This window comes from Osmia bicornis, chromosome 5, assembly GCF_907164935.1.
Source record: "Osmia bicornis bicornis chromosome 5, iOsmBic2.1, whole genome shotgun sequence".
NCBI classification, from domain to species: Eukaryota; Metazoa; Arthropoda; class Insecta; order Hymenoptera; family Megachilidae; genus Osmia; species Osmia bicornis.
Genome location: NC_060220.1, coordinates 11,263,034 through 11,289,924, shown reverse-complemented (window position 1 = coordinate 11,289,924; position 26,891 = coordinate 11,263,034). Strand labels below are relative to the sequence as shown.

General features: G+C 38.7%; 1 protein-coding gene across 4 annotated transcripts in view; it reads right to left on the bottom strand.

Annotated features, from left to right (window-relative positions):
- LOC114878656 (protein couch potato) overlaps positions 1–25,389 on the bottom strand; it is a 90,272-nt gene extending 64,883 nt beyond the window's left edge. For all 4 annotated transcript variants that reach the window (XM_029192702.2, XM_029192705.2, XM_029192704.2 and 1 more), the window contains exon 1: positions 24,165–25,389. In XM_029192702.2, the coding sequence (XP_029048535.1) occupies positions 24,165–24,227 (63 nt within the window). In that variant the 5' untranslated portion in view covers positions 24,228–25,389. The remainder of the gene's footprint in view (positions 1–24,164) is intronic.
- Positions 25,390–26,891: the final 1,502 nt, after the last annotated feature.

Sequence of the window (26,891 nt, the reverse complement as noted above, 5' to 3'; positions counted from 1 at the left end):
ACGTTAGGAACGAGGGAACCGAGTACACCGGCTCGATCACTTATTCATACGCTCCGAAATGATTCCAAGCTTCTGTGCTGTTAGCCCCGCGCGAGACCGTGTCCGTGTGTTGCACGCCGTTGAATTAAAACGTCCGACCGTCTGCCAATGGGACGCGATACGACTGAAAATACACCCAACCAGCGGACGGCGCGTTACTTTTTAACGAGGCACGCTTTTCAATCCGACTTTAAGCTTATCTAATCGAAAGAGGAAAGCATCTTTCTTAGGAAAATTTTTACTTACGAGGAAAATCCTCTTTCGCTCGAATGGAGGGATGTTTCGACTTGGTGATTTCAGGGGGCCACCTCATGTAAAATGAAATTTTTTCGCTGAAATCGATTGAAAATTTCCTCCGGAATGCGATAAAAAAAGTTAGAAAGTGATCCGAGATGTCCTTGTATGTTATTTTCAAAATCAAGTGAACGGCTGCACTGGCCGGAGCGGCTGTTACTCAACTTTCAAACGCGTTTTTCTCGAAACGCAACATTTTTCGCGCCGTGCAACGTAGCTCAAAAACTAATTACTCGATCTTTATGAAACTTGGCATATATATTCTATAAACAATTGGCTTCAGCATGACATTGTGCGATTTTTTTTTTTTTAATTTAAATTACTGTTATTACTAATTTTTCATGGCCGAAACTCCCGTTTTTTCTTCAAAACCTTGCCATTTTAGCAATTTTGAAAATTTAAAAAAAATTCAAATGTCATGCTGACCATTTTGATTTTTTTGTGCCACATCATTTTTGTGCGATTTTCCAAGATGCCACCTTCAAGCCGCCATTGCATTTATCAAAAATATTTCTGTTTAGATCATAACGTGAATAAATGACACTCCAAATTTGAAATCAATCGGCGCATTACATTTTCCACAAAAAATTCTTGAAAAACAGGCCATTTACATGAGGTGGCCCCCTTCAACTCCGTATCGGGGTACGAGATAATGGATTGTAATTGAATTATGCTAGAATAATAGTTAATTAAAACGAAGAATAATAACTTGACGATAGCCTGAACATTGGGTCATAAAAAGTGCAATCGTAGCAATCGTGAAAATTGATACCTCATTTGATTTTCAACAACATAATCCTTCCTTTATGTTTAATATTACGAGCAGGGAATTTGCGCTCTCACGAATATTGCAATCAAGACCAGCGAGTAATTACCGTTTTAAAGGAAGCCACAATGGAGGGATTCTTTGATTTAATACCGTCCATTATCTATCAACTAGTTTCGAGGAAACGGTAATTATCGGTGTTAATAATAATTACCGTTCTACCTTCATCCATGATATGCCCATAAAAATGCAAATGTTTATTATATTACTATTAATTGCTATCCGTGCTAGCAGCTGTTATAATTTCCTTTCGTAATTAAGTGGAAAAACGAAATTAGAATTCTAATGGTTCCACCTACAATATAACATAAATCTGTTGTCAACAGATTTCCTGGAACCCACTCGAAGCGATTCTTCTTGAAATTAACACCGGTTTAACTTCTCTAGCCTCATCGATCACGAGGACGACGCGTGTCGGAAAAATAAACGGAATTTTCAAATGAATAAGAAATCGGAAAGAGACCAGTCGATTGGCAGGCCGGTCATTAAACACTTAATCGACGATGTGGCTCAAAGGCTTCGGGACTATTTCCGGTGTCGTCGAAACGAGAAAATAGGATAAGGCGGAGTACCGCCGATCCAACGTCGCCGACTATCTCTACGAGACGTTCAGCTCGACAGAGCAGAGAGATGATTAATTATCACGTCGTCTGTAATTACGGATCGTGTGCTTGCATCGAATAATAACGCCCCTTGAAATCTCGTAATACCAGCTCGGTTAATACACGACGGATCCTTCGATTGCTCGTCGATTCGCCATCTGATTTTTATGAGACGGAGAACGTTCGATCTACTGCTCCGTTATTCCGGTAAAAGTACCTTCTCTTGACCCTTTTCCCATTACGTGACACGATTTTCTTCGAACCCTTGAATAAATCGGTTAATAAAATACTTGCACCCTCGCTTAACATTTCGAGCCAGCCTTTTTTTCGGTATTTTTGCGTATTTCGCATAATTAACACGTTGAACACCGTGGAGGTCACCGGTGACCGAATCCGCAATTTACACAATTTACACAATTTACACACGCCTGAATAATTAAAAGAAAATAATAGAAAAATATTATAGGTAATATTGCTATGGTACAAATAATGTGAAATGGCAAATAGAAAGCTTGAAATTTGAAAATTAATTATTATTATTATTAGTAATTAGAGCTTTAATACGTCCCACAAAAAATTCCTAATTTCACTGTGGTGTTCAACGCGTTAACGGTTCACTTAACCCTTTTTCCTCGGGTGACACGATTTTCTTGGAATTATTGAGTTCATAAATCGGTTAACACAATACTCAGGGGAATAAGAGACATTTTTTATATCATTCGAATGAATTATTTCGAAAAGAAACTATGTAAGAAAACGAGAACGATAAACGATTATCATTTTTCCGATACGCAGAGATGTTTATCGCGTCAATGAAAATTGCTCGTTTCCAGAACAATTTAATCTTCCTCCAGCTGTCAAGGCCAGAGTAATCATACTCGTTCAGTCTAACATTGAATTGCAAGTAAGAACATACAGAAATTCATTGTAAACGTTTCTATGACCGATCCGGTAGAATAAAAATTAGACGACGCGACGGTGGCTAAAAACCTAGCGACATTTTTTATAACTTTTCTGTCGTTTCCAAGAAAAATGACTGAAAAGTGGTGAAAAAAGTTGGAGAACAATTCAGAATGTCTTTCGAGGAATCTTTCAGGAAATTATAAAAGTTTCCATTATCCAGCGATTTGTATCCCCTTGTTAGTTCGAACAATGAACGTTCTATCATATTCATCTCTTACCACCTTTGTCGTCGGAAACAACGCGTTTTGTCGAGCTTTCACCCAGCCACGAATTTATTCCTTATCCGAGGCTTCCGTGACACTCGAAACGCGCAAAAGCCATCGAATATCTCGGCAAAGTCAATGAACGTGGCCATCGATCGAATTCGACATGCGCATAAGCACGCATCATAGAAATACCGGTGGTTGTCATAGAAATGCCTTGGCTCTTTCTTTACCTCCACAATCTCTTAGGTCTATTCAAATGAAATCGTGTTCGGTAAACGCTCCGTTTTATTAATCGTACCGGATACCTTGAATCCTACACGATCGCAAATGATAAAATATAATAATATCATTGAAATAATAGTAAATTTACAAGATAAATCTTTGTCTAGATGTAGAAAATAATTCAGATTGTTTTATTCGCGAAAACAAAGCACGGACCGCTAACATTAATTTACAAAGGAACGAGCTTTTCCAGAGAATTATACGTGTTATGGATAAAACGAGAGCCGTCTGTTCACTTAATTTCCTTTCCCTCTGCTTTAACGTTCAAAGTAGAACTACTTTCAAGAATTCAACTAGAAATTTTATGAATTAGATTTCTTGTACAGAATCGAGCAAAGTAGGCTTCCCTAGAACTCTACCTTACTCGGTACTGTAATTGCAATAAAATTACAATATTGAAACAATATAGAGCGAAATTTCTTCTCATACGAGATTCGACTTGTCCACGCGATCAAATAATTCTCATTAATTAAGAAAAAAAACCAACAATTTTATGAATTAAATTTCTTGTACAGTATCGAGCAAATTAGGCTTCCCTAGAACTCTACCTTACTCGGTACTGTAATTGCAATAAAATTACAATATTGAAACAATATAGAGCGAAATTTCTTCTTGTCATGACCTAGTTTAGAATGTGAGATTCGACTTGTCCACGCGATCAAATAATTCTCATTAATTAAGAAAGAAAAAACGAAAGAAAAATCGTGACACGAAACAGTTCTGTCCCCAAACATTTGTCACTCTCCGTTGAACCACTGACATTTGTCCAAAAGATTCGATCGTTCTTTCGTCGTCGAAAACTTTATTGATCACCGAGGGTGGCACTTTCTAGATTTAGGTCTAACGATTCCCCCCCTTTCAGCAATTAAACCGACGACAAACGAAACGAGACAATGAAAAGCTCTGACGAGAAGCTTATCCAGACCTGGCCCGATTAATTATCCTGGCCATGGACTCCTGCTGCGATTTACTTATTTAGATATCCTTGTACCCCTCGACCTCATACCGTGACCCCTCAGACAGTTCGATTCTTCGTGTCACGCAAAATCGAGACACACTTCACGGGTTAATTAACCTTCTACGTTTTTGTCGGAGTTAGTTTTTCAGGAAATTAACGCGTCGACTGGCATGGAAGTGTTAACAAACCGTACTATAGGGTGATGAAGAAAAAAATCTTGGCTATTTCTATTGCGACGATTCGAGGCTACATAAAATAGTAAATTCTTCTTCGTGATTCGATTCCATTCTACGGAAAGTCGGTGTATCTTAGCCTGAATAAACCGTGTTCCTAAATTTGATCGCCTATTTCCATCGGGCGTCGTTTATTTAACTGAATTTCAGTAACGGTCGACAGGCCTTTCAGAAAATTTGATCGTGCGAATTTCAAAAATAAAAACGACCGAAAACCGTGTCACTTCCAGCCTAGAATACATTCGCAAACTGTTTGTACAAATAGCTGTTGACCCGATTAATGCGACCTGATTGGAGGCCACGAATTAATACGTATCGATCGATCTCGATTTACTACCATCACAAGTACATGGGAATTTATTTTATCTATAAATCTTGAATATTAAAAGCGCCCGGGAATGAACTGATTTTGATTTATTTTTTAAATTTCCCCGTCGATATTCGAATTTAGAGATAAATTAAAATAAATTTTGTTGGTAAAATCTGATAAACTAATTTGTAAAGGACAAAAGTGTATTTTCAAGTGACAGATTTATAATATGAAGGATTATAAATAGTGTCGGTGACGTAGAAATTTATTATTTGCAGCTGAAGAAAATCTGTGTATTTTTATTATTTACAGTAAAATCGTGCGAGAAATATGCATAAATGAAAATATGCTGAAATATTAAACCTTGCATCTTGTATTTAACACCTTGACTGACGTGTCACCTAGATCCAAGTGACGTATGAATTTTTACAGGAATATTCAACTTTTAATTAATTAATTAGGTGTACCGAAATTTCTTGGCTGAATTATACATTGAATCATATTCCTTTAATTCTGAGTCGATCGACTGGCAAACAAAAGAAATCCTTCAACTTTAATGAATGTGTACTAAAAATCCAGGTGACAGAGGCAGTCGATTATTTGGACTGAATAAATATAAGAAGACCAAGATTCAACGCAGCGTTCCCCTGTTGTACGACACCTTCGTTAGAGAAGGGCGAAGGAAATCTGCATGAAAATGCAAACAATATTTGCATAGCGCATCGAGCAAAAAAAAATGTTGACCCCGGGGTTAACTGAATACCCGTATGAAAGAGAAAAGGATCCGACAGGACCCTTCAAGTTAAGTGGACCGCCTGCATTTCAAGATATCGCTGCGTGCGCATATGTTGCACTTGCAGGTGCGGATGCACCGTCTCTACCCGCTGGTTCTCAATCGATACGTTTCACTTCCTACCTACATTTACGATGTCGTTCATCGAGTATAGTCCGTCCAACGAGACGAGTCAGTAAATTTATAGAAATTCTCGGGATACTAAAAAATAAGAAGCTACTTCTTTTGGAACAATAATAATAATCTTTTGGACAAATAATTTTTGTGCATCCTATACAGTGTGTCCCACGTAACTGGAAACACTCCAATATTTCCTAAACTATTAAAGATACAGGAAATTGCTTTGGTGGTCATTGCATGGTAAAATGGAGCAACATCTTGACGTAGACAAATTTTTTTTTGCACCATTATTTTCAAAAATATAATGGCAAAGTTTGGTTTTTTAAATGGAACTATATATTTTTCTTTCGATCATTTGATAGTGCTTTTGAAATCGAATCCATTAAGCTTGCATGTATACACTTGATTTTCATTTGTTTACGAGATATTGCGCTAACAAATTTGGAGATTTTTCATGGGAGAAATTCCCGTCAGTGGCAAATATCAGTGTATATGGGATTTCGCTATGATCACGGTGTTCGTATTTGAAAAACAAAAAAGGGATGGCTCTAGAGCGAATCTCGCTCTAGTTCACTTGTTTAAAATAGCAATTAAATTTTACGAAAATGCAACGCAACTGCACTTCAAACGTACTGCTACCGCTGCGCATCGATGAAATCGTTTTTTTCTATCGTACATTAATCAACGGCAACCGGAAGTACATCGAAAGACGAATCTCTAGGTAATGAAACAGCCCGAAGGAAATGAAAATATAATCATTAGACATGGATCTATCTATGGTTACGGTTACGAGGCACGTTTATGGTACCAACGATAGACCACCGTGTTGCCCGTATGTAGACACGTGTTGCGAGATATGCAATCAGTGGTTCTCAACTTGTGCCTGCAAACGCCATCTTGGACAAAGACCCAAGTAAACCTTCTAATCAATCGATCAAAAATAGTAATAATAATAATAATCAGGGGTGAACTGATGTAGAATACGGGCTCTAATTTTAATTAATTAGGTTGTAGCTATCAGCGAGGTTCTTGGCGGAGGTAAAGGCAAAAGGTCGTAAGAACTTTTTGGGACGTTCGAGCCGTCGGGTCAAGGGGTTATAAAACAATCATTCACACCGTTTTGCCAACTCGACGGCCACCCTTTCCCCCTCCGCCAAGAACACGTCGAATTCCTTTTTTGGGGAAAGCGTTTTCTGTAAATTTTGTCATTTTCACGCAGTATCGGCTATTTTCATCCCTACTAATTTCCATAAATTCCCAAGGCCCTAAACTCTTATCAATTCACCGATGGATAATCCGTCTATTCTGATTCTGATTCTTTTATTTATTATACTTAAGTCTGATCTGAAATCTATGACGATTTTGGAACGAACGCGTAGACTTTCGTTTGAAATTTCAGAATCTCTTCGGGAGAGCGAGAAAACGAACTACACGATCTGTAGTTGGCAATAAAATACGGCGAAGAATTTCCGTGGACGTGTAACATAAACGCGAAACGATTGTATACGACGATTACGTTGGACGGGTTAATTTAAAATAGAATATATGAATTCTGACAGCCGAGGGGATCAAGTATTTACGAATTATATCGCGTTCGAAATGAAAGACCGGGAGTGCCAAGAATCTCGGACTGTTCATAATTTCTGGCTGAAGTGCCACAGACGTGTCGTCACTTCTCTCACCGTATTCCGAGAAATTGTTTTCTGTCAATTTTCCCCTGACAGATTATTTATGGGGAATAAAGGATTCTGGAAAAATCTGTTATCCGTGAAACGTTTTAATTTTTACGTAAGACGCGATTAATCTTGTTTAACTTCATTATGTTTGCAGGTTTTTCGAGAGAAACAAGAGAGACCTTAATATTCGGCTATATTTCATTTGGAAGGGTTTGGAAATAGAGAAGAGGCTACTTTGTAGCCCGAGTATTATAAAATTTATAGTATTTGAAAATAGAAAGAGGTGATTTATAATTTCATGAAAATGTATAGAAATGTTTTGTAATTATTTATTATTATTTATTATTATCCATCGCGTGATAATATATAATAATTATTTATTATTATATGTTATTCCTAGTCTGAATAAGAATTGAAGGAAATGTAAAGAGAAAATTAGGAAAGTGGTCGAGTCATAAAGGCGAATAATAAATAATGCGAAGAATGAAGAAGCAATTCTCTGCCAACTCGGTTAACTCCCTCGCACGATTTAATTTCTCCAGATTTATTCCTACGAGGATGCTTGAAAACATTTATAAAGATATACGAACGACACCGAAGAACGCGAAGCGTCTGTTAAAATGGAACCGGAAATGACAAAGCATACTTTCCTTACAACCAATAATTTTAACCTCCAACTTGTTAGTAGCCATAACGGAAACAACCAACTGACACTTTTATGGAATAACAGTTGTTAATATTCGACTTCTGTAAGCCCGAACGGTGTTTCAACGCTAGGAAGAAAATTCTTATTTTAAATTATAGAAATTCGTAAGGTGCCTCTGTTAAAATATTCAATGTTGATCGTTCAGTGAATAATACTTTTTAATTAAACTGCTTATCTTGATCAAATTACAATAATATTATTGTGATAAATTATCCGATGAAATATAATGATAAATCAATTAGATGCGAATAAATTCGATATTATATCTGAAAATATATTATTCGAAGCAAAGTTCTAAAGAAACACAACTGTTAGAACTAATTGGTTCTTATTGTCGGATGCAACAGTTTGAAACAACAACGCAGATCGTTTTATCTCCATCCTACTAATTGAGACTTAAATTGGACAGTGTTACGACTTCGTTCTGCACACTAGCAATCTGATTTGCACTGAATGCATCGTGCAGAAAATTATTTCAAATGAACGAGAAGGAAAATTTTTAATATAAAATGTTCGTTTCAAAAGAAACTTCTGTGCATCCTGTGCGAATTTGATTTAGTATCAGCAATTTAATACTAAAAGAAAGAAACGAAGAACGGTGCTGAATTGAAAAAAAAAATTTCTCATTAATACTTTTAATAAGCCGTCGATTATTTTATTTCGTTTTGCACAAGTAACCGATTCGAATTCGACGTTTGGCTGCTCGCGTACCGATGTTTAATTAAAACAAATGAATAATTCATTTACCATACGCGTGCTAATTAGCGTCATATTCAGTGATCCTAAATATTGAACAACGAGGCCGAGCTATAGCATAATTATTTTCAAAGTTAATTAAAGTGGATCCGCGTAACTCGCGCACTTAATTGCACGAAAGCACCAGGACAAAAGGATGAGTCTGCGAACTGTCCTGAGTCACGCGAAAAATATTCTATTTCCGAGCGATGCATTCATAGAGAATGTCACCTAGGAAGCCGATATCGCGCGAACAGGTGAGAAATATGTCATTTTCACCAGCCAGATTTTCTTATCGCGGTAATATTTCCAATTCAGAGGGAAAAAATTGAAACGCAACAATATGGAAATTTTGAAAATTTTGAAAGCTTCTTAATTTTTTGAAAGTCTAGGTACAAAGCGAATAATCTCAAAATTTGCCAAGATACTAAAAATTATTTTACACCATAAACTAGACGAATGTTCATTTAAATTTGATCTTTGAACACGTGTTAAATTCAGTAGCAATTTTGTTTTTCCGAGTCATTCAAATACCTGTTCCATTGTTATCATTTTATTATTACGTGACTCCGCCGTCTCTGTTTAAAGCAAAGCACGGTACTATTCGAAATACTATAATCTTACATGTGTAATACACAAGCGGCAAGCTGTGTGCCAAGTGATCATTTCACGGTGCTGGTGCTACGTGGACAGTAAACACGCCACTTCCTCTTTCCCTTTTGTTATACTTAAATAAGAAGAAGAAGAAAAAAAGAAAGAAGGGGAAGGTGTTGAACGGTTTATCCAGAGCGAGAAATAGAAAAAAGGACAAGAAGATGGTAATTTTCATCGCCAATTACAAGCATAACGGCCCTGTATACCGTTTACCGTGTCACGGAGAATTAACAATGAATTATTTCTGCCTTTTATAACGCGTTTATTAATAGAAGAAGAAAAAAAAAACATCTGAGGTGACGATCAATCGCCTCTCCTCTCTCCTAGGCGTTATTATCATGGAACAACGATGCCAGTGCAACAGCAATTTTTTTTTCTTTCTTTCTCTTTCAGTAACTAATAAAAGTTGCTCCCGTTTCTCGTCGTTCGAGAGAAAAAGGCGGGAAAAAATGAGCCCTAATTAAGCACGATCGAGCCGATAAATCTGAGCAAATAGCACGTCGATACTCCGCGCCGGTGAGTAAATATCCAGAGGGTGTACGTTGAAAATTTTGTTAACTGATACAAGAACACCTGGCAGGTGCGACAACAAATACCATCCTTGACTTGGAGGTTTGATGCTACGTTTGGAATCTGGTGACTAGTGTCAGGCACGTATGAAGACACAAAAGTATTTACAAAGTAAAAATATTTTCAAATTTGCCATCCACGAACAGCAGGAAATAAAATTGCAAAAATTTATATAAAAAAAACAGAAATGTTTATGGAGATAAGAAAGAAAATGATAGCATCGAGCGAGAAAGATAGTGTCAGAAGAAACAAAGAAGAATATTAGAGAAGGGGCAAAGGTGAAGAGAAAGAGAAAAGACAGGTTAAAAAAAAAAAAGAAAAAGAAAAAGAAAAAGGATAGAGAGGATGAAACGCTGGTGGCGTTTACGGCTTGCTGCTCCCGTCTCGTTCCTCTTCGCTGGCTAACCGTTATACAACATCCGCTCTACCATAATGCCCTCCCGCTAGAATCCCAGGTCCTATTGTTCATCGTTATACAATCATTCCCCGAGCTGTACGAAATTCAATGCGTTAGGTACACACACGCGATATTACCGGCGAGAAAGAGAACCGACGCACCGCACAACCGCGTATGACTGAATTTATCGATCCCTCCTCCCCCTCGCACCAAACCCAAAGCAACTGTGCGAGTATTTTATACCTGTACACACCTGACCCGTGCCACGACGACGTTATATGTGTAACACACCTTTCATCTACGTTTCTCTAACCGCGATTATTTGTTTTCTACATTATTTATCCTTGACCGATATGTACATGTCAACCTTGCAACGTGGAATTTTGATTGGTACGACGATAGAGACAGGTGTGTTGATAGTATTGTATACAGTCTGGAGGATTCTCTGATCGATTGGAAGAAAAATAATTTCAAAATTATTATGCGACATCAATTGGAGGATTTTAAATATGTACCACTTTTTTCGGTTCAATTTTATTCCTATCGCTCCGTTTTCTTCGGTAGCAAATAAAAATTGCAGGATATCGTTATCCGAAGGTATATACGGTTTACGTGACGCAGAAACCTTGCGACACGTACGTACATAACACGCTTTGAAATTTTAAAGCAGTCGTTAGAAAATTCAGGGCATCAAACCCATATCTAATCGTGTACATATACTATGTACCCTTGTACATTATTACAGCAAGAAAACAACTAACCTACCACAACCGCCTGCGACTGGATATATTGATCGTTGCTATATACAAACTGTGTATACAGGGTGTTCCGTGCAACCGGGACAAACTGAGCTTTGAAAAGAGTATGAAATAGAAAACAATTGTATGGGATATTAACCCTTTGCACTCGAAGATTTTTTTTCATTCATATTACCAGCAACTCGAAGCAATTTTAGTGAAAAGATCATATTTACATGTAAGTTAATGATATACGCATTAAAAGAAAAGTCATCGTTGTATGTTATTGATTTGTTTTTGTCCTTATGTTAAAAACTGAAAATTATTTGCATCGTCTCCGTAGCGGAGCCCTCGAGTTTAAAGACAAATTTTAAATCGCTCCGCTCCGGAGCCCTCGAGTGCAAAGGGTTAATGATACAAAAAATTGTTGATATGGAAATTCCACGGTAAAATGGGAACTATGTTTTGGCCGAAGTGACAAATCTTCTGCATTATTGTTGCGGTAAGTGCCACAGCGGGGGTCTATGCTAGGAACGGCAACAATAGGGCCGGCTTTTACGACTTGCTACTCAAACCGAGACGTATCCACTGATAACCGGGAAATTTGAAAAAACGTTATATCTTGAAAATTAATTAAAATCGAGTGTATACATTAAAGCTTAATTAATTCGTCTTGAGAAGCGCTATCACATGATCTGAAAAAAAAATATATGGTTCCATTTAAAAAACTAAACTTGATTCAAGATTTTTCACTTCGACCAAAGCACCAAGTTCCCATTTTACCATGCAATTTCCATATCAGCAATTTTTGTATCGTTAATAGTTATGTACAAGGGACATTACCCAATCGACACACGCCGATTTTGATGCCCTTTGAGTATGATATAGAACTCAAAAAAATATTTGACACGTATTTTTTTTTATTGGCAATCGTCCATGCTGAAGGGCTGAAAAAAATTACAAAAATAGATTATTTTTCAATATACTTTTTAAACAAATAAATTTATCAAAAGGTGGCTACATAGAAAAATTTGCTGTTCAAAAACACACAAATTTCATTTTGAATTTTTCGTCTACACCTAATAGTTCCTGAGATATTCAAGAAAATATATTTTGCAACCCCAACTTTGAGGGCTATTTTCATCCCTTCAGCATGGACGATTGCCGATATAAAAAAATACGTGTCAAATATTTTTTTGAGTTCTATATCATATTCAAAAGGCATCAAAATCGGCGTGTGTGGATTGCGTAATGTCCCTTGTTAGGCTGGAACACCCTGTATATGCAACCTGTCTAGTCGAGCACTGGAAATCGCGATTGTTCGTGTCGATATCCTCGAATTATGCACATAAAAATTTACTAATTTACAGATTATGGTATAATAATTCGTGTAATACTTTTACCTTGTTCAATTTATATTTCAATAAACGAGATATTGATTAAATGAAAATCTAAGAATCGCAGAATGGAAAAATGTTACTTCGCACTTCGAGACACTCGATAGACAAAGGATTAATACAACTGTAGATTGATCGAATGAAAACCATTAATATTCCTGAACGTCACTTCGAAATATCGAAAATGAAGGATCCGTTTCAACGTACATGCATCTACGTTATCCATCAAATTGAAATACGACATACGCTGTGAATCAAACACGCCAATAATTTTCCTTCATTCATGAATATTCATGCATTCCTCGCAAGAAGTAATGAAATTCTACTAATATACAAAGAAAGACTGTCAATTAAATTTATCAAATTGTAAATTTGACCGATTTCTTTTATGGCAGGTATTATTAGAGGCATGGGAAACAGTGGCCATAAATCTACTTCAATTTCAGGGGAAGAAAACTTTCTTAACTTTATACGCAGAAGGATCTCAGAATGCAAAATGATCCAAACCGAAAACTTTTCAAACTTTCTATCCAGTGCGGTATTCCCGGATGCATACTGTCTCAAAATTCAATTCATAAACGTCGGTTCGTCTGGTTATTAATTCAATAAGAGGAACGATATAAAAATCCTTTCTATTCACTTGGATTCGTGAATAATTACATTGGAAACAATGTTTAATAGAACAGAAAATTACAACGAATAAAATTGTCGCAATTAGAAGGAACAATGGATAATAGAGTATCAGAATTTTCACTGTTAACCCATACTGGACGTAATGAAGTGCTTATCGATTGACTAATAAATCACCGGTCAATGTTGTCCAATTTTCTATTCCATCGAGATTTACGATCGGCTTTACCGAGCAGCCGATCGAATATTATAGGGTTATAAATCCTAATTTGCAGTTTCAATGCAAGAAGGAACGCGTGTCGACTAATCGCTGGTGGAAATGATACCACGGATGCATTTGGCGACTCTCTTATCAGAAACGTAGAAAATCGTTTCGGTGTATGATTTCATGACGATTATCATTCTTCAAAACTTTGAAGAATCAACTTTGAGGCGATTGAAAAATTGCGCTAAAATTTTTAACATAGAGTATCGAGAATCGAATATCCATCATTATCCGGAATTCAATCACGGATATAAACGCAAGTACCGATAATTGCGGTACAAAGCGTTTAACCTTCTTTCTTCTATCGGTTAAACGAAGCCTGCAATGCCGCCCTGACGACACCGGAGATCCTCATTGTTCCGCAACAAATCGTCGTGACCTCTTTGTTCAACGGGAGAAAATACTTTCTCGATGGGAGAGTATTTTTCACGCTTCCCGAGGGGAAACGATACTTATATACTCGATATCCGATGACTAAGTAACCAAGCATTTCGCCATCCACTATGAAACATTCCACGATCGCGTGCAATTCTCTCGGCTATTACTAATTCGATGGTAAACGTTATTCAACTTCACGAGAGAAAGAAATAAAAGGGAGAAATAATAAACCTTTCGTGAAACGAATTGAAATTGGATAATTTAATTATCTTGTATCCACGCCGGCCCTGAGATTTCGGGGGTCCGAGGCGAGCTCCGAAAAAAGTAGCTCAAATGAAATTTATAAAATTAACATTAAAGCTTGTCGATTTGCATTTATATCGATTAACATTCGTCTTATGGGGGCCCTAGTCTGCCTAGGCCCAGTGCCGCCCTGAGATTTCAGGGATCCGAAACAAGCTTCGAAAAAGGGACCCTCCATATAAAAATAGTAGCTCAAATAAAATTTATAAAATTAATATTAAAGCTTGTATAACTAATTTAGATTTGCATTTATATCGATTAATATTCAAGTAAACATTATTCTTGCATTCTTAGATGCAAATTCGTCTTATTGGGGCCCTGGACCTTGGGGGGCCCTGAGATTTCGGGGGTCCGAGGCGAGCCCCTTCACATAAAAGAAGTAGCTCAAATAAAATTTATAAAATTGACATTAAAGCTAGTATAACTAATTTAGATTTCCATTTACATCGATTGATATTCAAGTAAACATTACTCTTCTTGCATTCTTAGACGCAAAATCGTCTTATGGGGGCCCTAGTCTGCCTAGGTACAGGGCCGGCCCTGTTTGTATCAATTTATGCAACTCGTTTTCGCTTCATTTGCAATTCGAAATTTAATTGCGATTGTTAATACTCTTGGTAAATGTGTCAATGAATAAATAAAAAATTTTTAAAAAAGTTGAAACGCTAATTAGCAGTAATTCCCATGACAATTAACGGGTTAATTTTGCTCGTAGTTTCTAATTTAATTGAAACACGGAAAAGTTACAATGGTATTGATTAAGAAAGTAGATGTTCACGGTGATCAGGAAGGGAAAAAAGGATCCTATCGATTCGTATCGATCAACTTTCTCTAGCGCATCGAATCGTCAATAGTGTAAAGGGACTTTGCGCTTTTGTCGCACGATCTGTGCGGTGACTTGGAGGATCGATCGGTGGTCGACAGGATACCTTTTGATACGAGAGACCATCCTACAAATCGATTCAACACGGTTCCTTATGCGCTGAAACGTACGAGAGAAGAAATCCAATTATCGGGAAGAAGAACGGTCGAGAAAAGAGGATTATTCTTCTACGTGCAACGACTTCTCTTTGCGTTAGTTCAAACGCAATTGTAAATCTCGATTGCATGCCTCTACCGCACTAAAACCCTGTCCACAATCTACCTTCTCCGTTTTCCTCACGGATTAGAATCCAAGTAAAACAAACTTTCGAACAACTTGTCTCGTTTCGAACAATCGACGTGACATTAGTTGATTACCAGTGAACTATTGCCTTCTATGATTTCGAGAGAAACAGTTGCAGTAGAGAAACTATGGAGTCCGAGGTTGATTTCTAAATCGTAAAGAATTTATCTAATAAACACCGGGATATTACTGAAAATTTCAGAAAGAAATGTAAAAAAAGAAAGTAGCAAGAAAAATTGGAGCATTTGTAATTTCGATGCAAATGTTCGAATGTTTTGTCGGAAAGTTGCAAGACGAGTTGTGTCTGTCCGCGTTCGATTTAGAAAGTAGAACCCGATCTGCTAGCCCTTGCCGGAGAAACCGATACAAGAAGTAGAACGGTTACAGGAAAAATGTCCAGTCCAAATTGAAACCGTGATTGGCAGGCTTCGATTGGCCGGTTCTGTCCCCTCGGACCGTAACTTCCGAGCCTGACTTTTCGATCGGACCGTATTTTTCGTCTTCCTCGTAAATCCCATTTCGGGAATATTATTTGGTGGCCGGCTAGTTTAATTGAGTTTCATCGTCGAAGAAGCTCGCGTCGAGCCGTCCGCGGGGCAGACAAGTGGCCTCGGCTTATTATTTTCGATATTGCGCAACGAACCGCAGATATCCGGTATTTTAAATATTGACGATTACCGAAACGGACACGTGTGTTTGTACTGGCGAGCAATTGCGATACAAATGGGGTCCCATATCAAATAGCTGCTCTACAAATGGAGCTGAATAATTTTAGAAAGGGTATAGCAGGATGAGATGGTCAAAAGTGCCCTTGAAACCGATTTTATCGAACTTTGCACCATTTAATAGCTTATGATAAAAAATCATTTACACCAAGTTTCAACCTGTATCTCAACCGGGAGGGTAGTTAGAGGATAAAATCGAATAAATGGTTTTTGCCATATTTTTCCTATTTATTGGTATTAAAAAAATCTGAAAAAATTCTAGATTTTTCGGTTGCAAATTTCCAGGCGTGAAAAATCAAAAACGCAAATAAAAGTCGAAAAATTGAGATTTCGGCACTGCTTTTTTAATACTGTCAGTAATTAGATATTAGCAAGGCAATTTTTTTCAGATTTTTAATTCTGGTGCGTCAAAACAGTAGCTATTTTGAAAATTTCTTTATCCTAAATCATTTTGCACTATCGTGTTCTAGTTATCCATAAATGGAGAGTAATTCCAAGAAACGAACGACTACGTCACGTGCAATTAAGCGTTGAAAAGGAATTTAATGTCTTCTTAATATCAAAGACATCGGTTTTTTCTATTTTCCTAACAACGTTTGCGCTCGTGTGAAATGCACGTTTATCCTGACAATATTATGGCACAACAAAAGCGTGTTGCGTAAGATTATTACACGAAGAGCAACGAGTTTCTTGCGCAAAACGCTCTCGCGTGTTGGTGGCTCGGAAAAATTGTACGCCGCGGTTTAACCGAGATACCCGGGCAAATTTTATTGTCGAAATAACTTGACTGCAATCCAGTTTTATCGCCTGGATCGCGGGGCAAAAATAAAAAAAAATAAAAATATCTACCCTTTCTCTCTTTCGAGCAGATACCACGAAGAAGCGTCTTCCTTTAAACGAAAATTCTTCCAAAGCTTCTCGTTTCGGAGAAACGCGTTACCTACTCTTGTTTTATCCTCGACATTCGAACATACGCTCGTGTACCGCTAGAACGTAAGCCGTGCCACTATATACCTCTCCACCTGGAACGTTTCTCCAGACAAAAATCCACCTCCAACCTCGTAATATCCTCGCTCTGAATCACCGTTTTACTCTATCAACGGACTTACCTCAGTTAGAGGACTGCTTTTCTCGCCGAAAGAAGCTCACTTTATTTTCACTGTTATCTTGACTGCGGCTTTCGCAGCTATAGAACACTGTAACCATTTAAAGCGTTTTGCTATATTTCAAAATGGCAACACGCGCGGTGCTAATCATCGATGGGCCCCAAAATGTTTGGCATAAATTTTCTATATTAAATTTTCAATAAAAGATTTGAACAAATTTCAGTTAAGTTTCTTAAGAGAAATCGTAGAATCGTCGACGGAACTAACGCAAGAGGATTATAATCGTCGAGGAACCATTCAAAGCGTTTTGCTACATTTCAAAATGGCAAGCACGTGGTGCTAATCATTGATGGGTCCCCAAATGTTCGGCATAAACTTTCTATATTAAATTTTCAATAAAAGATTTGTCAAATTTCAGTTAAGTTTCTTGAAAGAAATCGCATATTCGTCGACGGAACTAACGCAAGAGGATTATAATCGTCGAGGAACCATTCAAAGCGTTTTGGTATATTTCAAAATGGCAAACGCGCGGTGCTAATTACCGATAGGCCCCCGAATGTTTGGTATAAATTTTCTATTTCGTCCAATAAAATGAAAATTTTCTCAAATTTCAATTAAGTTTCTTAAGAGAAATCTCATGTTCGTCGACGAAACTAACGCAAGAGGATTATAATCGTCGAGGAACCATTCAAAGCGTTTTGCTATATTTCAAAATGGCAAACGCGCGGTGCTAATCATTGATGGGTCCCCAAATGTTCGGCATAAACTTTCTATATTAAATTTTCAATAAAAGATTTGAACAAATTTCAGTTAAGTTTCTTAAGAGAAACCGCATATTCGTCGACGGAACTAACGCAAGAGGATTATAATCGTCGAGGAACCATTCAAAGCGTTTTGCTATATTTCAAAATGGCAAACGCGCGGTGCTAATCATCGATAGGCCCCAAAATGTTTGGCATAAATTATCTATATCGTCCGATGAAATGAAAATTTGAGAGAAACCTCATATTCGTCGACGGAACTAACGCAAGAGGATATTAATCGTCGGGGATTGAACGCGCAAGTGCCGTACCTCCGGCGAGTGCGAGACTCCGTGAAAAGTTGCATCGATCCGTGAAAAAATCGACAAAGATATTTCGAATTCACTGGGCAAATGACTATCGAACACGAGGTATATAACGGCATTATCCTCTTAGCCGTAGGTTCAACGCGGTATCATGTTATGCGTTAACTTTCATTGATGTGTGCAGGTGCGTGCATAAAGAGAACCGCTCACCGATTCCACGGATCTCTACCCTTCTCTCTATCCTTTCCCTCTTTCCACAACAACGTTCTCCTATCTCACTCTCTGTTTACATCCCTTGTGTATTAATTTACATATATTTTATTTATTACAGAGGGTTGCGACGTCCCTAAGTAAACACCGATATGTTTACATTAACCCATTTTTTTATTTTATTATTAATTTACAATCTGTCGTAAAGTGACAATAATTAAATTGATTAAATTATTACAATATCATGTGAGTACTTCCCCAGTGGTAAATTCTCTTACATACAAAATGGATGCTCTCGAATAAAATAAGAATCTGATAAGTTTTAAACTAGATAAAATTTTATATTTCTTTAACCTGGTGACAGAGATGGTTATAAAGTGAAATTTTTATTAGGTTTGCAAGAAAGTAATGTAGAGGTGATTTGGATTTTTTTTTTGTAAGCAAAAGCAAGATTCTGAGATTATAAAATAATTTTAGATGGCTGACTGTCGGTACGGATAGAAAACTGCAACGTCCACGATTTCGCGCTATTTAATGAAATTTCTTGGCCCCAGCAATGAAATTGGAGCGAAGTTTGTATTTCGAAACGATCGAGTTCGCTTCCGTGGAAAAGTCTAACGCGGTTGTTTTCGAAAGTTCCGTGTAATTGAAGAACGAACAAGGAAGGGAAATATTAACCCTTGACTGACAGAACGAAGTTGGAATCATTCGAACAGACTGACTTTTTCCATCGTAATATCTGCCTGATTGATTATAAAATGAATTTCTGAAACTTTCTATGTTTCATTTGCCAAGAATAACAAATTGAATTAATTAAAACTGTACTGTGGACTGCTCGACCTAGCTTATTCGATAAAGTAACCTATTTAAAATTTTAAATAAATTAGTAATATCTTCTTTAAAGAAAATTTAAGCTAATTTAAAAATTTTACGCAAATTACAAACTATAATTTGAATGGTATTATGTACTTATTCATCGATCTAACGTTATTTCAAACGCGGTTTAATATTTAATTAGAATTTGAATTGTTTAAAATTAAAAGTCAATCAACCGTAAATATCTGAATAAATCAGTGATACAGTATCTTATCTAAGCTATTGCATACTCTCAAATGGCACGAAAGTTAAAACATGTTTGAAAGTTGAACAGGAATTAAAATAATTAAAACGGTACGGCTGACTGGTCGCTTTCTTTACTTATTCGATGATGTATAAATTCCAAAGTAATTGGTTTAATGTTCGATGTTTAATTAAGTAACGTAGGAACTCTCAAAAGTGAAAATTTAATCAACCGCAAATATTCAAGTAAATTAAAGATGTGCATATTATCTTATCTAACATGATGCGTATTTTTAAACCGTACAAAGTTCAAAAATGTAATTGAAAAGTCATTATTGTACAAGCACGAACCGTTGTAAAATAATTTTCATTCGATATCGTCCCATTGAAAAGAGTAAAAAAATTAATTCTCAGTCTAAAGGTAGTTTTGCATGGAATCGTAAGGAAAGGAGAGAAAAAAGAAAAAAAACAAAGAAAGAACGAATCAGAGCGTTGAAAAGCTGGAAAGCGTTTCCGATAGTTGTACAATTGGTCACGGTTTCGTTCCAGCGATTTTGCGATTTACGCAACCGACGGTTTATAGAAATTCTGCGTTTCGAAAGAACTGCTTCACCGGCTCTTCTCGATTTCCCCGCGTGCAATTTTCAGCTAAGTTCATCGAACTTCGCCGTGGCAACTATGCTTTCCAGCCGTATACAAATGTTTGACGGAAAATCAGTCTCGGTATGCAAACACCGTAGAGTTCAACAAAGAAAGCTCGACCGTGGAGGCATTAAAATAATTCTCGAACAACCCTTTAACTTCTCTTCCACGATCTGCTGGACTTTTTATTTCACCGGGAAAATTAAACCGAAATTCGCGGCTCGAACAGTTTTTCCCCGGGAAACGTTAATAATTCCTACCAGTTCAACCTGGCTAATCGACCGCAAACAGACTGCTGAAATTTCACGGAAGATCTTAATTCGAATTACTGGAATTAACCCTTTACATACCGCGGGATATCATCAGGATTCCCTTTCCGAATATCTCGTTATCCGACTGTAATTTTATGTTAGTTTTTTTTTGCGATTAGGTTGGCAATTAGATATTTATAAATTGATATTAAATTAAATTTTGAAATTAATAATATAAATTGATATTAAATTAAATTTTTAAATTAATAAAATAAATTTATATTAAAATATAATAAACCTTCCCTCGTATTTCGCTTCGAAATTCTTCGAACTGTACCGTGGAAAAAAAGAATAAAATGAAAAATAGTTTAAAAGCGCAGTTCGATCCTCCTAAGCCGAAAAGCAAAGAAAGCTATCCGACCGCGATAATTGACTTTCCCTCTTCATGGTTGTTTGATCAAAAGTTGACCCGAAATCCGGCGCTAGTCTGGTATTGTTTGAAATAAACTAAAGGAGGGGAAGAAATGGGTAGAAGCAAAGCCCATTTGCGGGTCTCGCGATGAAACAGTCGTGGGAAATGTAAAAAGCGTTTCCTCGTTACATCCGCGCGCATCCACTCATCGCGCAACAAATACGTTTTTATACAGTGCATAGCGAGAATTAAATTTGCCCATCGTGCTTTCCTCGAAACGGACAGAAATGGAGGGACAAATAGTCGAGGGAACAAGGTGGAGCACCGAAAAGTGAGAGAAACGAACACGGTCGAGAGGGGAATCGTTCAAAAAAAAAAAAAGAGGAAAACTCTGGCTGGTACGCGCTTTTTATCTCAAGATTACCGGCAAAATTTTAATTACGAAACCTCCGTGTTAACGATGAGAGCGTATAATTTTTATTACACGGCTTATTTTTGCGATTCGGTCGAACGCGAACGGGAATTTTCTGCTGAAATCGAAACATCGAAAAAACGTGGATTTTTGTTTTCAAATGTCGATCATTAATCGTGAAATATCCGAAAATTCTTTAATAATTACAATAATCACTGCTTACATTATCGATAATACCGTTAATCCTCTTTATTGAATCCGAAGAATCGTTGATGTTATTAAGGATTCTATTACTAATGCGAATCTCTGAGCATACATTCGTAAATAAATTAAAATGTCCTATCGTTTATCAATCACTGTCAAATAACCCTGCTAATTCACCTACTCCAATTTCAATCACATACCGATCCTTTTGTTTTCAAGGATAATACCATTTATCCTATCCGATACCTTTCATTAACACCGATTCATTATTTAATGGCTGTACAATGCGAATAACCCAAAGCGTAATAGGAACTATGATACCTTTCCAAAAATAATTAAAAAGTGTTACAATCGATTTGGGTCAAAACGACGGGAAAATTGGAATTTTACCTGAGAAACCTTAATGGAACCTTGATATTCCTGTTAGCTAGCAATGCGGAAGAAGACCGTAAGAAAAGGACACGTTAAAGGAAATCGAGCAAAACGACGGCAAAGTTTCCTGCTCAAGCCGTTCCCGTTCGATCACTCTTCCTGATCCGGACGGCAAAACCGCGAGTAGAGCCGGTCGAGCGAGAAAATTGCGATTTTCACCGTCGTGGAATCGTGCGCCGTGATCCAGTCGGATGGAAGGAGGAACGCGTGACCAAATCGAGATCATCGGAAGAAGAGGGCGGGAAATAAATTATCAACGGGTTTTACGAGAGACAGCGGCCTGGACCTGGCGTGAAGAAACAAACCCACCAGGAATAATTCTCAGAGTGTTATTCTTGGACGAAAATAAGTATCATGATATTTCTCGGTATTGTGCAACTTCAACGGGACTAATAGCCCGTGAAAAATACGTGACTAGACGCGATTGTATTTTCTTCCCAAAATCCTCGATTCGTGATTCAGAGCTGAGAAGAATCTTCCCATCATTGAGATGAATATAAATAAATGATAAAATATTAGCTGAGAAACGGTGTTCATATCGCTTTGATTCGAAGCCGAAGTTTAATAAAAATTTCTGTATAAACAAATCATCGATATTTGGAGCACTTTGATAGCCGCACGTTTCGCGGAATCTGTAACATTTCCGATTTTACGTTCGTTTTTATATCGAGCAGAAGATTATTAATAGAATTATATTTGACAATTTTATTGAATGCCTGAATTTACGAGCTCCTATTTATTTCCTGATACCGTATCGCTTCGTATCCCTTGTACGAATTGCTTTAACGTAAAAATATGCGGGTCGTAGATCAACATCAATTGGAAACTGAATTTCGAAATTGTGAAAATGTATATTTGCGTAAACATCCGCAGCTCGTTATGTTTTCCGAGTAGAAAACATAAAGAAACGCGTGAGTATTCGATTGGTACACCCCAAGCCAAATTGAGAAACCGATAGAAACTGGAAAGCTCAAAGCTGGTACGAGTAAAACGTAAACTTTTAAACAGTATTTGTAAACACACAGAGAGAGAGAGAGAAGCAAAAACGAATATGTACGCAAATTTGACGAAACAAGTTGATTTAATATTTATCACCTGTTTATAATAACCATAATCACCCCCTTGGTGGTAATACTGGCGCAACAGTTATACATGAGAAATTTTCCAAACGGTAGAATCACCCCCTTGATAGCACTGTACAAAGCTTGACACTCTGTATAATCGCATTAATAGGATACTAGTCGTCAGTATGCTGGCCCGCAGCAGCGTCTGATCAAAGGAGCCGATCTACTTGAGCAAGTGTCACGTTAGACAAGGTATAGCCTAGTAAAAGGCACAGAATGGAACGAGTCTCGTGAAAGTTAATGGAGAATTTGCGAGACAGGTGGAAGGTAATAATCAACGGGTTGAACGATCGAGGAAGGGGATTACGGGAGAACGCGATTAACCTATCGTATCACTAGTAGCGTACGCACAAATAATTCCAACGTATGTCAGCTACGGAATCAAGTAGTCTGACCGTTCGTACGTTCGTACGGTCGCCCTACCGTATATGTATACATATACCTATATACGTATATGTATACCTATGCATATATCTGTAAACGCGTGTGTCGTGTGACGAAGCGTAATCCATTACCATATGATGTGACACACAGCGTATAGCGAGGGCCTCGCGAGCTCTCGTGTTGCGGAAAAATCAATAACAAGCGTGGTCTGGCGTGGCGCGTCACTCTCTCAGGTGCCTCGGCTACGAGGAAGGAAGCCCGCCTGTTAACCAGCCTAGCCAGCCAACCGTCCGATCGAGCGGACGATGGAAACGAGTCACCTGCCGTACACTGTGTGTTGTGGCGCACGATCGAATTCCCGCCTTCTCTACTTGTATACGCATACCTACTCAACGTGTTACCGCTTTTCCTATACGTGTTCGAAACACGCGCGTCCATGTGTATGCATCGGCAGCACGTAAAGTTCGCGCGTAGAATGCGCATGCGCGTCTCGTGACGTGCAACCCGTAAAACAGAGAAAGAGAACCCGTAGACGGAAGAGGTGAACAGAACGACGAGAGAGAGAGAGAGAGAAAGGAGGAAGAAAGAGGAAGAAGGAGTGAGAAGTAGACGGTAAGCGCGCGAGAGTAAACTAGCAATATGGCGAACGTGGAAGTGGGATAGAGGGTAACCCGCGGTAAGTTGACGGGAGGGAGGGAAGGAAGGAAGGAAGGAAGGAAGTATGTCGGATACTCGGTACAAATGTGTGGAGGCGCGATCGTGGCGCGCGGCGAGAGTCGAGAGAAAGGGAGCAGGGTGAAAACGAGGAAGCGATCGGCGCGATTATACCGAGGATCACGCGTAATGCACACGCGTGTTTGTTAACGATAGAATTGTATGCAGTTGTTGGTGAACGTACCTCGTCTTCACCGGTGGCCACCGTGTTGACGGAGTCCATACTCTGGGAGAGCGGTGCGTCCATGATGCAAGCGAGTTTGCTGGATGGTCCGGGGTTTCCGGGGGCTGCGGTTCGAGCGGGTGGCGGCGATGAATCCACCGTATCCCGTCTCGGGCGTTTTAAAGCGGGCGGCGTTATGGTTGTACCGGCGAAGACGACAGGCGCCTCCAGGACGTATCACTGGATATAACCTTTTTATCGCGAGAAACCCAGGCGTTTCGCCTCCTTCCTCCTTCTCCACCTTTACCTCTTCTTCCACTTCCTTCAACTTTCTTCCGTTACCCTCTCTCTCTCTCTCTCTCTCTGTCTACTCCTTTTCGTCGTTATACTTCTTCCGCTTCCTGTTACGTTTCTTCCTTGACGCTTGCACCTCCGCCTCCACCGCCACCACCACCTCCTCCAGCCTTATGACAGCGCGGTGCTGCTACCGTTCTCCCTGCACCTGTCACGCGCTGCAAGGGCGTCAGGAAAGACCAATGCAGAGAGAAAGTAAGAGAGAGAGAGGGGGACAGAGGGAATGAGACAGTCCGAACTCTAGGTAGAATGTGTATGTAGCCTGCAGGTGTTCCCACGCGTCTATTTTAGAGCAATCGATACACCGTGCCCGTGGAGAAGGGCCGAACCCACAGAACGTGTTCTTCGACGGTAGCTTGTCGACGGCACTTGTTTATCAACCGACAGGTAGCCCATACAGCAGACTTGGAGCGATCTTCTCTCTTGACGTATCACGTTCGGCGATTTTGATTAATCGTGGTATCAATCGATAACGCAGAGAACAACGACGGGGACGATGATGACGGCGACGTGGACGACGTTGACCGACGGTTCAAATGTATCCGCACGACGTGCGCAGACAGGCGGGTAACAGCGATTCGCGGGAGACGTTAAGCGCGTTTTTCGCGATCGCGGCGCGTGATTTTGTCGTGTGTAATTGCGTTTACTTGATGTTTATAGAGAGACGAGATAATACGTGTATATATGTATATATATATTAATGTAGATCGATTTTGTTTCGTATAGAATTATATACCGATTAAAAACTGAGAGACCGAGCGAAAGGCGAATAATCGATCGAGACGAACGTAAACTGTTGGACCGCGATTTTAAATGAACAACACACCGGCCAGGCAAGTAAGAATAATAATAATATTGTTACGTAAGCACTGCGACACGACTGGTACGCAGGTTGCCGATAGACTGACGGACTGCGAAGGAGCGCGACGCTCGAGACGGTGCGCGCGCGGGGTCGAATCGCCGTCGGCGCAGGGGTGGGGCGCGGTGGGGTGGCCCGCGGGCCACTAGGTCGGGGTAGCTGAGTGGGTGGTATAGGGGTGGGGGTCACGCTCAGCCATCAGGAGGGGGTCAAGGGGCAAAGCACGCGCCTGGAGGGGAATTCGCCCTCCCTATTTTTCTACATTTTCCTCTGACGGAAACTCGAAACGAGGAAACTGAGAGCTCTATGACCGAAAGCATGACCGAGTTCGTCGGAGGGAAAGAAAAAAAAAATGAAGGATTGTCCAGCTTTCGTGGTATACCTCTTTCGATTCCAGAAAGCACACAACTCGGTGGAAATTGTGTTGACAATGACGTTGCTATGGATAGCTGACGGAGCGCGCGTTTCACCGTGACTCGTTCAACAATATACTAAGGCTAATCGATCGTTTGTAAATTGATGCCTAACAAGAAACGTAAATTTCATTTTCTTGCAATATTTCCACCTAAATGGTACGTTCTATTTTTGTTTGACATTTAAAAAGATACTCTTTTGTTTCAATACATATTTCATTCTTTTTAATTACTAATTTAAATAATTCTTCATTTTTATTTATGCAACTCAATGTTATATTATTCTACAAAATCAAACGTACCATTTAAGGAAAAATTTGAGAAATATGAAAGATACTGATATTGTCATATAACTAACTTTGAAACTAAAATGTGATCGTGTTTATCCTTATACGAACATCTGCATTTTCCACGGGGTGCAGCTGGTATCGAATTCTCAACGAAACGAGAAAAAAAAGAGAGAGCTGTTGCGACTTACCTTGTTCTACTCGAAAAACTTCGTAACCATACGCTTTCCCCATGACTAACAGGTGGAAGCCGTTTGGAACGTGCAGCTTTCTTCAAGATTAGCAGGTGGAGGATGCTACTGGTGCTCGTAGTCGCGGATTATTTAGAAGCAGATCCTGAGGACCGTAGAAAGCAGATGGACAGCTTGTTTAAAGCGCGTTTCCGTAGGACCGTTTCTTCTCTTTCTTCTTCTCTGTTCATCAACGATTTCAAGAACAATGGCATCTTTAAATGAAACGTTTTCCACGGAATTTTCCTCTGTCTCGTTTTAAAAGGGATTTTTCGCTGGAAAGCAATTGAAAACTCAACCAGTAATCCTCTCCGTCTCTGTAAGGGAGAAAACGTTTAGTAATTCATTTTAATAACGAATATACCAACCAATACAAGTTTGCCTACCTGATATCTGATGGAAACGTTTCTTGAAAATTATATATTAAAGAGGAAACGATTTTCTTAGGCGAAAGAAATTTTCACTGGGAGACGAGTTATGGACTCTTAGGAATAGAAAGTAATACGATTGCGTGTTGTACGTTCAATAGACAGTAAGGTGTAGAGGTGAAAATGTTTTATTGATGGCTTATTGCTCGAATCGATCGACGCTTCTACGGCAGTAAG